Here is a 12,677-nt window from a genome sequence, read left to right as displayed (position 1 = left end):
TATGGAGAATGGACGTATGACAGTTCCCTATGTGTTATGAGCCTGGCAGCAAGGGGGCAAGGTCAAGGTGGCTAGGGCTGTTCTCCTGTGTCAGTAAAACAATATCTTACACATTACAAGGGGGAGGCTGGAGGAAAAGTTTCCTTCTCATTAGGTTGGAGTGATAAATCAAGAAAAGCCTGATTAACAGAGGTAAAGGGTTGTTGCATATTTACAGCTTGCGTATGTGACCGAGTGCGTGTCGCTACGGGGGAAACGTTAGCGGGGGTTTCATTGGTAATGGGATCAGAAGGGGGAGTCAGGACTTGGGACAGTGGCATTGTAGGATCGGGGAGTGCAGGATGAGGGTGGGGTCCAGGGTTGAAATCGTCCTCCCCTTCCGTATCACCTGAATAGTGGAACAACGGCATTCCAGAGCAACTGGGAGGATCCTCTTTTCCTATAATATTATGGGCCAGCCCTACATTACTGCCAACAGGAGGTTTGTTATTGCCAGATTGCTGTTTTAGTATTTTGACTGTTTTCTATCCCATTCACACAATCATCAATACCTCTTTTGCGGGCGTTATCTCTTCAACTCATAAACAGTGATTGTTCGTTGCGTTAAGTTTGAAGCTGGCGTTTCTCTGCCAAATAATTTTTTCAGCGACAATGCAATTATCGTAGTTCCAAGTTCCCTGTGTAACCTAGTGGCCAGATATCGTTACCTAATGTATTGTTTAAAGCAGCGCTGCAGACAGTCTACGTTCATGAGAAGGGTTTTCTAAACACATGAAAAATACAGGGGAATTGCCCCTAGTTTTGTCTAAAGTTTGTCCCATAATGTGTCCCTGGCAAAAATGTTTTTAAAAAATTTCTGGTACCAAATCAAATTGGAGGGTCCTTGACCCCCAAAAAAAATACTCACAGGGTCCCTGACCCCAAAACTTACTCACAGAATCCCTGACCCCAAAACTTAATCAAAGGGTCCCTGACCCAAATTTATTGACAGCCCGTATAAATCTGATCTGGATGGAAAACAAGATCAAAAAGGTCCCTGACCTGCGGCTAATCACAATCGGGTCCCTGACCCCAAAATTACTCACAGTCAAATTTAGATTCGAGAACCGTCACCTGTTTAGTTACTTCCGTCAGGGATGAGGGGTCAAGCCAGCAATCCGAGAGAGAGAGAGAGAGAGACCAAGGTGAATCATACCTTGTGTCGGCGTCTGTCTCTTTACTCCGGTCGTAGCTTCGATCACTTTTACTCAGTCCCTCACGGAAGATCACTCAGGATATTGGATTTTTTCTCGCAGCGCCAAATGTCGTAGTCAATATTTTCCCCGCTTCTGGACTGTGATAAAAAGATTCAACAAGGTTCGTTAGGAAAGCAAAACTAAGCTTTATTTACGAACTACAACTGCTAGCAGTATGGCTGAGACTTGAAGTCGGAAGGCAGCCAAGTACAAACTGCCAAGTCTGGATGTTACAGAAAATAGGTAGACATTTATACATTATAAAATCAAGATAACGTGAATACAGCTTGGTCAGGAATTTGATCAAAAGTAAAACATAAGTAATAATCATTAAAATGGCGTCACCTTGCTGACCTTTAGAGGACTCAGGATCTCATATCACTATCTTGTCTTTTGGTGCATGTTTAAGAAACGGAGCAGATTTGTTTCAGTATCGAAAATAACTATTTCTAGTTTATCTTGTGTATTTAGATTGCTCTGGGGTGGGACGACTGAGTTTTAATCTGAGTTTAGAGTCAGCAAGTTTTCGGGTCAAGTTTACCTTGGCTGCTTGTATTTGTGCCTTAGGTTATGCGAAGTCAGTTTAAACTTTATAGTACCAAGAAACATGACTAATTTTCCCATCATGCCATTATTTACTTAACACAATACCACGGGGGGGAGAATAGCGGGAGGCCGTGAAAATTGTCGGGAAGGCCCTCCCGCTATTCTCCGACCCGTCGTGGGCAGCGGAGAATCGGGCCCAATGTTTACTATCCCACTCCCAGAGAGACTTCACTGACTATAGATAGATAAACTCAATGATTACTATCCCACTCCCAGAGAGAGACTTCACTGACTATAGATAGATAAACTCAATGTTTACTATCACACCCACAGTTTAACATTCTCTCTCATTTTCCCATGGCCGGAATTCTCTCTCATACGGATTGTCTCTTTTCCTTTGCAGGATATGCCGAGTGAGATGAAGACATTGTTGCTGATTCTGGGATGTCTGAGTGAGTAACTTTCATTCAGGACGCTCGGCTATTGTACAACAAATACAATCTTCTCCATTCAGTATCTTCCCCTCAAAACCTCGAGAGCTTCTTCCTGACCAAAGAATTGGTTTGAAAGAGAGAATGTGGTTTTTGAAGAGATTTTATTGAAGGATGTGTATTTAGGAGGGTGTTCGGGGACGAGAGGAAGGTGGAGTGACTGAGAGTTTTCGGGAAGACATTCCCCAGCTCGGAATGTTGGGATGAGCTTGTGGCCTCCAGTGATTGGGTGACGGGGTTGTGTTGGACGCAGACGGATGAAGTTTTAGGCTCAGGTCAGAGGAGATTGTGACACAATGAATGGTTTGGGAGGATTGAAATTTGAGGATGATCGGGAGAGTTTGTACAATTATCTCAGTGAGAGAGTTTGCCGGGGAAGGTGACGCGCTGGAGGGAGGAGGCACACTGGAGGGTGGCGATGTGCTGGAGGGTGGCGATGTGCTTGAGGGTAGCGAGGTGCTGGAGGGTAGCGAGGTGCTGGAGGGAGAAGGTACCCTGGAGGGTGGCGACGTACTGGAGGGTAGCGAGGTGCTGGAGGGAGGTGGCACGCTGGAGGGTGGAGGCTCGCTGGAGGGATTAGGCACGCTGGAGGGTGGCGAGGTGCTGTAGGGAGGAGGCACATCAGAGGGAGGAGGCACGCTGGAGGGAGGAGGCACTCTGGAGGGTGGCGAAGTGCTGGAGGGAGGAGGCACATCGGAGGGAGGAGGCACGCTGGAGGGTGGCGAGGTGCTGGAGGAAGGAGGCACGTCGGAGGGAGGAGGCACGCTGGAGGGTGGCGAGGTGCTGGAGGGAGGAGGCATTCTGGAGGGAGTCGAGGTGTTGGAGGGAGGAGGCACATCAGAGGGAGCAGGCACGTCGGAGGGAGGAGGCACGCTGGAGGGTGGCGAGGTGCTGGAGGGAGGAGGCACGCTGGAGGGAGGAGGCACATCAGAGGGAGGAGGCACGTCGGAGGGAGGAGGCACGCTGGAGGAAGGAGGCACGCTGGAGGGAGGAGGCACATCAGAGGGAGGAGGCACGCTGGATAGGTGGCGAGGTGCTGGAGGGAGGAGGCACACTGGAGGGAGGAGGCAAGCTGGAGGGAGGAGGCAAGCTGGAGGGAGGAGGCACGCTGGAGGGAGGAGGCACGCTGGAGGGATGAGGCACGCTGGAGGAGGCAAGATGGAGGGAGGAGGCACGCTGGAGGGAGGAGGCAAGCTGGAGGGAGGAGGCACTCTGGAGGGAGGAGGCACGCTGGAGGGATGAGGCACGCTGGAGGAGGCAAGCTGGAGGGAGGAGGCACGCTGGAGGGATGAGGCACGCTGGAGGGAGGCGAGGTGCTGGAGGGAGGAGACACGTCGGAGTTGGAGGTTCGCTGGAGGGTGGAGGCACATCGGAGGAAGGAGGCACGCTGGAAGGTGGAGGCACGTCGGAGGGAGGAGGCACGCTGGAGGGAGGAGGCACGCTGGAGGGTGACGAGGTGCTGGAGGGAGGAGGCGCGCTGGAGGGAGGAGGCACGCTGGAGGGTGGCGAGGTGCTGGAGGGAGGAGGCACGCTGGAGGGAGGAGGCACGCTGGAGGTTGGCGAGGTGCTGGAGGGAGGAGGCACACTGGAGGGTGGCGATGTGCTGGAGGGAGGAGGCACGTCGGAGGGTGGAGGCACGCTGGAGGGAGGAGGCACGCTGGAGGGAGGAGGCACGCTGGAGGGAGGAGGCACACTGGAGGGAGGCGTGGTGCTGGAGGGAGGAGGCTCGCTGGAGGGTGGAGGCACGCTGGAGGGAGGAGGCACGCTGGAGGGTGGAGGCACGCTGGAGGGAGGAGGCACACTGGAGGGAGGAGGCGTGCTGGAGGGAGGAGGCACGCTGGAGGGTGGCGAGGCGCTGGAGGGAGGAGGCACGCTGGAGGGTGGCGATGTGCCGGAGGGAGGAGGCATGTTGGAGGGAGGAGGCATGCTGGAGGGAGGAGGCATGCTGGAGGGTGGCGAGGCGCTGGAGGGAGGAGGCATGCTGGAGTGTGGCGATGTGCTGGAGGGAGGAGGCTCGCTGGAGGGAGGAGGCATGCTGGAGGGAGGAGGCACGCTGGAGGGAGGAGGCACGCTGGAGGGTGGCGAGGTGCTGGAGGGAGGAGGCACGCTGGAGGGAGGAGGCAGCTGGAGGGAGGCGAGGTGCTGGAGGGAGAAGGCACGCTGGAGGGAAAAGGCACGCTGGAGGGAGGAGGCACGCTGGAGGGTGACGAGGAGCTGGAGGTAGGAGGCACGTCGGAGGGAAGAGGCACGCTAGAGGGAGGAGGCACGCTAGAGGGAGGAGGCACGCTAGAGGGAGGCGAGGTGCTGGAGGGAGAAGGCACGCTGGAGAGAGGAGCGCGGTGGAGGGAGGAGGCACGATGGAGGGAGGAGGCACTCTGGAGGGAGTAGGCACGCTGGAGGGAGGCGAGGTGCTGGAGGGAGAAGGCACGCTGGAGGGAGGAGGCGCGCTGGAGGGATGAGGCACGCTGGAGGGTGGCGAGGTGCTGGAGGGAGGAGGCACGTCGGAGGGAAGAGGCAAGCTGGAGGGTGACGAGGAGCTGGAGGGTGACGAGGAGCTGGAGGTAGGAGGCACGTCGGAGGGAAGAGGCACGCTGGAGGGTATCGAGTTCCTGGAGGGAGGAGGCACGCTGGAGAGTGGCGAGGTGCTGGAGGTAGGAGGCACGCTGGCGGGTGATGAGGTGCTGGAGGGTGACGAGGAGCTGGAGGGTAGCGAGGTGCTGGAGGTAGAAGGCACGGTGGAGGGAGGAGGCACGCTGTAGGGTATCGAGTTCCTGGAGGGAGGAGGCACGCTGGAGAGTGGCGAGGTGCTGGAGGTAGGAGGCACGCTGGCGGGTGATGAGGTGCTGGAGGGTGACGAGGAGCTGGAGGGTGGCGAGGTGCTGGAGGGAGGAAGCACGTCGGAGGGAAGAGGCACGCTGGTGGGTGGCGAGGTGCTGGAGGTAGGAGGCACGCTGGAGGGTGATGAGGTGCTGGAGGGTGACGAGGAGCTGGAGGGTAGCGAGGTGCTGGAGGTAGAAGGCACGTCGGAGGGAAGAGGCACGCTGGAGGGTATCGAGTTGCTGGAGGGTAGAGGCACGCTGGAGGGTGGCGAGGTGCTGGAGGGAGGAGGCACGTCGGAGGGAGGAGGCACGCTGGAGGGAGGAGGTATGCTGGAGGGTGGGGAGGTGCTGGAGGGAGGAGGCACGTCGGAGGGTGGAGGCACGCTGGAGGGTGGCGAGGTGCTGGAGGGAGGAGGCACGTCGGAGGGTGGAGGCACGCTGGAGAGTGGCGAGGTGCTAGAGGGTGGAGGCACGCTGGAGAGTGGCGAGGTGCTGGAGGGAGGAGGCACGTCGGAGGGTAGAGGCACGCTGGAGGGTGGCGAGGTGCTGGAGGGAGGAGGCATGCTGGAGGGTGGCGAGGTGCTGGAGGGAGGAGGCACGTCGGAGGGAGGACGCACGCTGGAGGGTGGCGAGGTGCTGGAGGGTAGAGGCACGCTGGAGAGTGGCAAAGTGCTGGAGGGAGGAGGCACGTAGGAGGGAGGATGCACGCTGGAGGGTGGCGAGGTGCTGGAGGGAGGAGGCACAATGGCAATTAGTGAAGAACTGGTGCGAGGTGGGTGTTGGAGGAAGGCAGGTGATGGATGGCGATGAGGCACTGGGGAGGTGAGGTTCTGGAGGGAGGTGAGATGTTGGAGGGAGGGTTTGGGTGGAGGGAGGGATTTGGAGGCAGCATTTTGGACGGAGCGTTTTGGATGGAGGTTTTTAGGAGGGAGGGATTGAGTGGAGGGACTGTTCAAGAGGTGGAGGGTTTTGGGAAGGACGAGTTGGGTAGGGAGGGTTTTCAGAGGGAGTGTTTTCGGAGGGAGTGTTTAGCAAGGGAGTGTATTGAGGTGGAGGATTTGGCGAGGGGGGTTTTGTGAGGGGTTTCAGAGGGAAGGTTTGAGTGGAGGGAGGATTTAGTGAGGGGGACTTGTGATGGAGGGTTTAGAGAGGAGGTGTTTTGGTGGGTGGATTTTGGAAGCGGGGTTTGGGAGGGAGGGGTTTCAGAGGGAGGGTTTGAGTGGGAGGAGGGTTGGGGCAGAGGGAGGGAGGCATTCGGACTCCCTGGCACGACCCCCCCCGTCCAGTCCCTGACCACCCTGGGGGTCTCCAATGGCCTAGGACCCCCCCCCCCCCCCCTCCCCCCAGGTGCCGTTACGTCTGCGCCACATTTGTGTGGACCGGTATAAACGGAGGCCTGGTGAGCTCTCCCGGGCACGGCCGTTAAATCCCGGGAACCGGGAGATTCCAGCGTCTGGGAATTTAAATGAGCCCAAAGGATGTGGATCCCACAGAGTGAAACATGGGGAATATCGGGAGATTCCCAGGAGAAGTGAGGTCAACATCCTGGAAAGTTTGGGGGAATCTTGGGTGTGAAATTCACTGGAACAAGTTGTTGAGGTTTTCAGGCTGAAAGAATAAGTTTTAAAAATACAAAGGGGTCGATCCAATGGCCACGCTGCTCACTAGAATCAGCTCGCCATGGCGCAGGGCGGCCGGTAAATGCCAGGAGAGCCGGGATCGACCCGGCTCCCACCGTCTCCCGACATACATACACTGTGGGCGGGATCAGTATTTGGATCAGATTCCCGAGGAGTCTGAGGCTTTGGGATTCAGGCCCTTCACCTCTGAGACCTCGGGTGAGCGCTATTCAGCACTGCACCCCACAATCGGGAACCAGATCCAACGGCACTCGGGGGGAGGGTAGGGTCTCCCGTGGGGGTCTCCCGGGGGTCTGGAGACCCTCAGATGCATGCCCTTTGGGCAGGGTGGTGCCCTGGCACTGGTGACGTCCTGGGCACCCTGGCTGTGCCACCTGGGCACCCTGGCTGTGCCACCTGGGTACCCTGGCTGTGCCACCTGGGCGCCCTGGCTGCGCCACCTGGGTACCCTGGCCGTGCCACCTGGGCACCCTGGCTGTGCCACCTGGGCACCCTGGCTGTGCCACCTGGGCGCCCTGGCTGTGCCACCTGGGCACCTTGGCTGTGCCACCTGGGCGCCCTGGCTTTGCCACCTGGGCACCCTGGCTGTGCCACCTGGGCACCCTAGCTGTGCCACCTGGGTACCTTGGCCGTGCCACCTGGGTACCTTGGCTGTGCCACCTGGGCACCCTGGCTGTGCCACCTGGCTTTGCCACCTGGGCACCTTGGCTGTGCCGCCTGGGTACCCTGGCTGTGCCACCTGGGCACCCTGGCTGTACCACCTGGGCACCCTGACTGTGCCACCTGGGCACCCTGGCCGTGCCACCTGGGCACCCTGGCTGTGCCACCTGGGCACCCTGTCTGTGCCACCTGGGCACCCTGGCAGAGCCACCTAGGGCCCTGGCTGTGCCATTTGAAGTTGGCTTCCCGCTCTCTCGTTACACTGGGGAGTTCTGGCGAGCGGAGCTCCCTGATGTACAAAACGGGGCCTGTGTGCAGCCTCGGCCACGTGTTCCCCGCTGAGGCTCCATATACAGCACGAGTCACGTTGTATATCCACGTGTGTCTCGGCACGGCGAGTACTCGGAAACATGCGGCTAAACCTGCTCCCAATGGAACATTCCCAATTAGTGAATTGAGCCAAAGTCTGATGTTTGATGGAGCTGGGAGTCGGGGGGTGAGGGTGGGGAGTTCCGGGTGCTGGTCTTGGGAAGGAGCAGACATTCCCGCTTTCATTTCAGGGATTTGATAGCGGAGCAGTGGGTGAAACGGAGGTTTTTAATGTTTCAATGGGTACGAGTCAGTGTGGAACATTTCCTAAACTTTATCTTTACAATCTTTACAGATTGCTGCCATTTACTGTCTGCCGACCCGTGTGTGAATCACACAGTCCTGGACCAGCCATGGAGAAGCACAAAGTGTGCCAATACTGACTGTTCTAGTTTCCAATGTGATGACAACCTTGCCACTGGATGGTACAGATTCAACGGGTAAGTCCAGGGGAAACTCAATTAAACTCAATTAAATCAGTCCAAAGATGTGCGGGTTAGGTGGATTGGCCATGCTAAATTGCCCGTAGTGTCCTAAAAGAAAAGTAAGGTTAAGGGGGGTGTTGTTGGGTTACGGGTATATGGTGGATACGTGGGTTTGAGTAGGTTGATCATTGCTCGGCACAACATCGAGGGCCGAAGGGCCTGTTCTGTGCTGTACTGTTCAATGTTCTATGTTCTCTCACGCTCCAAGGAATATCCCCATCTCTCCCGCTCCCGGGAATATCCCCGTCTCTCCCGCTCCCGGGAATATCCCCGTCTCTGCCGCTCCTGGGAATATCCCCGTCTCTCCCGCTCCCGGGAATATCCCCGTCTCTCCCGCTCCCGGGAATATCCCTGCCTCTCCCTCTCCCGGGAATATCCCCTTCTCTGCCGCTCCCGGGAATATCCCCGTCTCTGCCATTCCCGGGAATATCCCCGTCTCTCCCACTCGTGGGAATATCCCCTTCTCACCCGCTCCCGGGAATATCCCCATCTCTCCCTCTCACGGGAATATCCCTGTCTCTCCCGCTCCCGGGAATATCCCCGTCTCTGCTGCTCCCGGGAATATCCCCGTCTCTCCCACTCCTGGGAATATCCCCTTCTCACCCGATCCCGGGAATATCCCCGTCTCTCCCGCTCCCGGGAAAATCCCCGTCTCTCCCTCTCACAGCAATATCCCCGTCTCTGCTGCTCCCGGGAATATCCCAGTCTCTCCCGCTCCCGGGAATATCGCCGTCTCCCGGGATATCCCAGTCTTTGCCGCTCCCGGAAATATCCCCATCTCTGCCGCTCCCGGGAATATCCCCGTCTCTGCCGCTTCCGGGAAAATCCCCGTCTCTGCCGCTTCCGGGAATATCCCCGTCTCTGCCGCTCCCGGGATATCCCAGTATCTGCCGCTCCCGGGAATATCCCCGTCTCTGCCGCTCCTGGGAATATCCCCGTCTCTCCCGCTCCCGGGAATATCCCCGTCTCTCCCGCTCCCGGGAATATCCCTGCCTCTCCCTCTCCCGGGAATATCCCCTTCTCTGCCGCTCCCGGGAATATCCCCGTCTCTGCCATTCCCGGGAATATCCCCGTCTCTCCCGCTCGTGGGAATATCCCCTTCTCACCCGCTCCCGGGAATATCCCCATCTCTCCCTCTCACGGGAATATCCCTGTCTCTCCCGCTCCCGGGAATATCCCCGTCTCTGCTGCTCCCGGGAATATCCCCGTCTCTCCCACTCCTGGGAATATCCCCTTCTCACCCGCTCCCGGGAATATCCCCGTCTCTCCCGCTCCCGGGAATATCCCCGTCTCTCCCTCTCACAGCAATATCCCCGTCTCTGCTGCTCCCGGGAATATCCCAGTCTCTCCCGCTCCCGGGAATATCGCCGTCTCCCGGGATATCCCAGTCTTTGCAGCTCCCGGAAATGTCCCCATCTCTGCCGCTCCCGGGAATATCCCTGTCTCTGCCGCTCCCGGGAAAATCCCCGTCTCTGCCGCTTCCGGGAATATCCCCGTCTCTGCCGCTCCCGGGATATCCCAGTATCTGCCGCTCCCGGGAATATCCCCGTCTTTGCCGCTCCCGGGAATATCCCCGTCTCTCGCGCCCTCAGGAATATACCCGTCTCTCCTGCTCCCGGGAATATCCCCGTCTCTCCCACTCCCGGAAATATCCCTGTCTCTCCCGCTCCCGGGAATATCCCCTTCTCTCCTGCTCCCGGGAATATCCCCGTCTCTCCCGTCCCCGGAAACATCCCCGTCTCTGCCGCTCCCGGAAACAACCCCGCGCTCCCGCTCCCGGGAATATCCCCGTCTCTCCTGCTCCCGGGAATAGCCCTGTCTCTCCCGCTCCCGGGAATACACCCTTCTCGCCCGTCCCTGAAAACATCTCCATCTCTGCCGCTCCCGGGAATATCCCCGTCTCTCCCGCTCCCGGGAATATCCCCGTCTCTCCCGCTCCCGGGAATATCCCCGTCTCTCCCGCTCCCGGGAATATCCCCGTCTCTCCCGCTCCCGGGAATACACCCGTCTCGCCCGCTCCTGGGAATAACCCCATCGCTCCCACTCCCGGAAATATCCCCGTCTTTCCCGCTCCCGGGAATATCCCCGTCTCTCCCGCTCCCGGGAATATCCCTGCCTCTCCCTCTCCCGGGAATATCCCCTTCTCTGCCGCTCCCGGGAATATCCCCGTCTCTGCCATTCCCGGGAATATCCCCGTCTCTCCCGCTCGTGGGAATATCCCCTTCTCACCCGCTCCCGGGAATATCCCCATCTCTCCCTCTCACGGGAATATCCCTGTCTCTCCCGCTCCCCGGAATATCCCCGTCTCTGCTGCTCCCGGGAATATCCCCGTCTCTCCCACTCCTGGGAATATCCCCTTCTCACCCGCTCCCGGGAATATCCCCGTCTCTCCCGCTCCCGGGAATATCCCCGTCTCTCCCTCTCACAGCAATATCCCCGTCTCTGCTGCTCCCGGGAATATCCCAGTCTCTCCCGCTCCCGGGAATATCGCCGTCTCCCGGGATATCCCAGTCTTTGCAGCTCCCGGAAATGTCCCCATCTCTGCCGCTCCCGGGAATATCCCTGTCTCTGCCGCTCCCGGGAAAATCCCCGTCTCTGCCGCTTCCGGGAATATCCCCGTCTCTGCCGCTCCCGGGATATCCCAGTATCTGCCGCTCCCGGGAATATCCCCGTCTTTGCCGCTCCCGGGAATATCCCCGTCTCTCGCGCCCTCAGGAATATACCCGTCTCTCCCGCTCCCGGGAATATCCCCGTCTCTCCCACTCCCGGAAATATCCCTGTCTCTCCCGCTCCCGGGAATATCCCCTTCTCTCCTGCTCCCGGGAATATCCCCGTCTCTCCCGTCCCCGGAAACATCCCCGTCTCTGCCGCTCCCGGAAACAACCCCGCGCTCCCGCTCCCGGGAATATCCCCGTCTCTCCTGCTCCCGGGAATAGCCCTGTCTCTCCCGCTCCCGGGAATACACCCTTCTCGCCCGTCCCTGAAAACATCTCCGTCTCTGCCGCTCCCGGGAATATCCCCGTCTCTCCCGCTCCCGGGAATATCCCCGTCTCTCCCGCTCCCGGGAATATCCCCGTCTCTCCCGCTCCCGGGAATATCCCCGTCTCTCCCGCTCCCGGGAATACACCCGTCTCGCCCGCTCCTGGGAATAACCCCATCGCTCCCACTCCCGGAAATATCCCCGTCTTTCCCGCGCCCAGGAATATCCCCGTCTCTCCCGTCCCCGGAAACATTCCCGTCTCTCCCGTCCCCGGAAACATTCCCGTCTCTGCCGCTCCCGGAAATATCCCCGTCTCTGCCGCGCCCAGGAATATCCCCGTCTCTGCCTCTGCCGGGAATATCCCCGTCTTTGCCGCTCCCAGGAATATCCCCGTCTCTCCCGCCCCTGGGAATATCCCCGTCTCTCACGCCCCCAGGAATATACCCGTCGCTCCCGCTCCCGGGAATATCCCCATCTCTGCCGAACCTGGGAATATCCCGTCTCTTCTGCCCCATGAATATCCCTGTCTCTCCCGCATCCGGGAAAAAGCCAATCTCTCCCACCCCCGGGAATATCCCCATCTCTCCTGCTCCCGGGAATAAGGCAATCTCTCCCGCTCCCAGGAATATCCCCGTCTCTCCCGCTCCCGGGAATATCCCCGTCTCTCCCACTCCAGGAAATATCCCTGTCTCTCCCGCTCCCGGGAATATCCCCTTCTCTCCCGCTCCCGGGAATATCCCCGTCTATCCCGTCCCCAGAAACATCCCCGTCTCTGCCGCTCCCGGAAACAACCCCGGCTCTCCCGCTCCCGGGAATATCCCCGTCTCTCCCGCTCCCGGGAATACACCCTTCTCGCTCGTCCCCGAAAACGTCCCCGTCTCTGCCGCTCCCGGGAATATCCCCGTCTCTCCCGCTCCCTGAAATATCCCCGTCTCTCCCGCTCCCGGGAATACACCCGTCTCTGCCGCTCCCGGGAATATCCCCGTCTCTCCCACTCCTGGAAATATCCCTGTCTCTCCCTCTCCCAGGAATATCCCTTCTCTCCCGCTCCCGGAAATATCTCCGTCTCTCCTGTCCCCGGAAACATTCCCGTCTCTGCCGCTCCCAGGAATATCCCCGTCCCTGCTGCTCCCGGGAATATCCCCGTCTCTCCTGCTCCCGGGAATATCCCCGTCTCTCCCGGGAATATCCCCTTCTCTGCCGCTCCCGGGAATATCCCCGTCTCTCCCGCACCCGTGAATATCCCCGTCTCTCCCATTCCCGGAAATATCCCTGTCTCTCCCGCTCCCGGGAATATCCCCTTCTCTCCCGCTCCCGGGAATATCCCCGTCTCTCCCATCCCCGGAAACATTCCCGTCTCTGCCGCTCCCGGGAATATCCCCGTCCCTGCTGCTCCCGGGAATATCCCCGTCTCTCCTGCTCCCGGGAATATCCCCGCCTCTCCCGGGAATA

General features: G+C 59.1%; 1 protein-coding gene across 6 annotated transcripts in view; it reads left to right on the top strand.

The window, feature by feature from the left end:
• Window positions 1–12,677, top strand: part of LOC119957094 (pancreatic secretory granule membrane major glycoprotein GP2-like) — a 265,465-nt gene that overhangs the window by 13,526 nt on the left and 239,262 nt on the right. For 3 of the 6 annotated variants that reach the window (XM_038784779.1, XM_038784782.1, XM_038784781.1), the window contains exons 2-3: window positions 2,185–2,233; window positions 8,056–8,200. In XM_038784779.1, the coding sequence (XP_038640707.1) occupies window positions 2,185–2,233; window positions 8,056–8,200 (194 nt within the window). The remainder of the gene's footprint in view (window positions 1–2,184; window positions 2,234–8,055; window positions 8,201–12,677) is intronic. The other 3 variants (XM_038784780.1, XM_038784783.1, XM_038784784.1) reach the window with 1 other exon arrangement.

The sequence above is a fragment of the Scyliorhinus canicula genome, chromosome 25 (assembly GCF_902713615.1).
Source record: "Scyliorhinus canicula chromosome 25, sScyCan1.1, whole genome shotgun sequence".
Lineage (NCBI taxonomy): Eukaryota > Metazoa > Chordata > Chondrichthyes > Carcharhiniformes > Scyliorhinidae > Scyliorhinus > Scyliorhinus canicula.
Note: the sequence above shows the minus strand (reverse complement) of the source record. Positions and strands in the feature narration are given on the sequence as shown.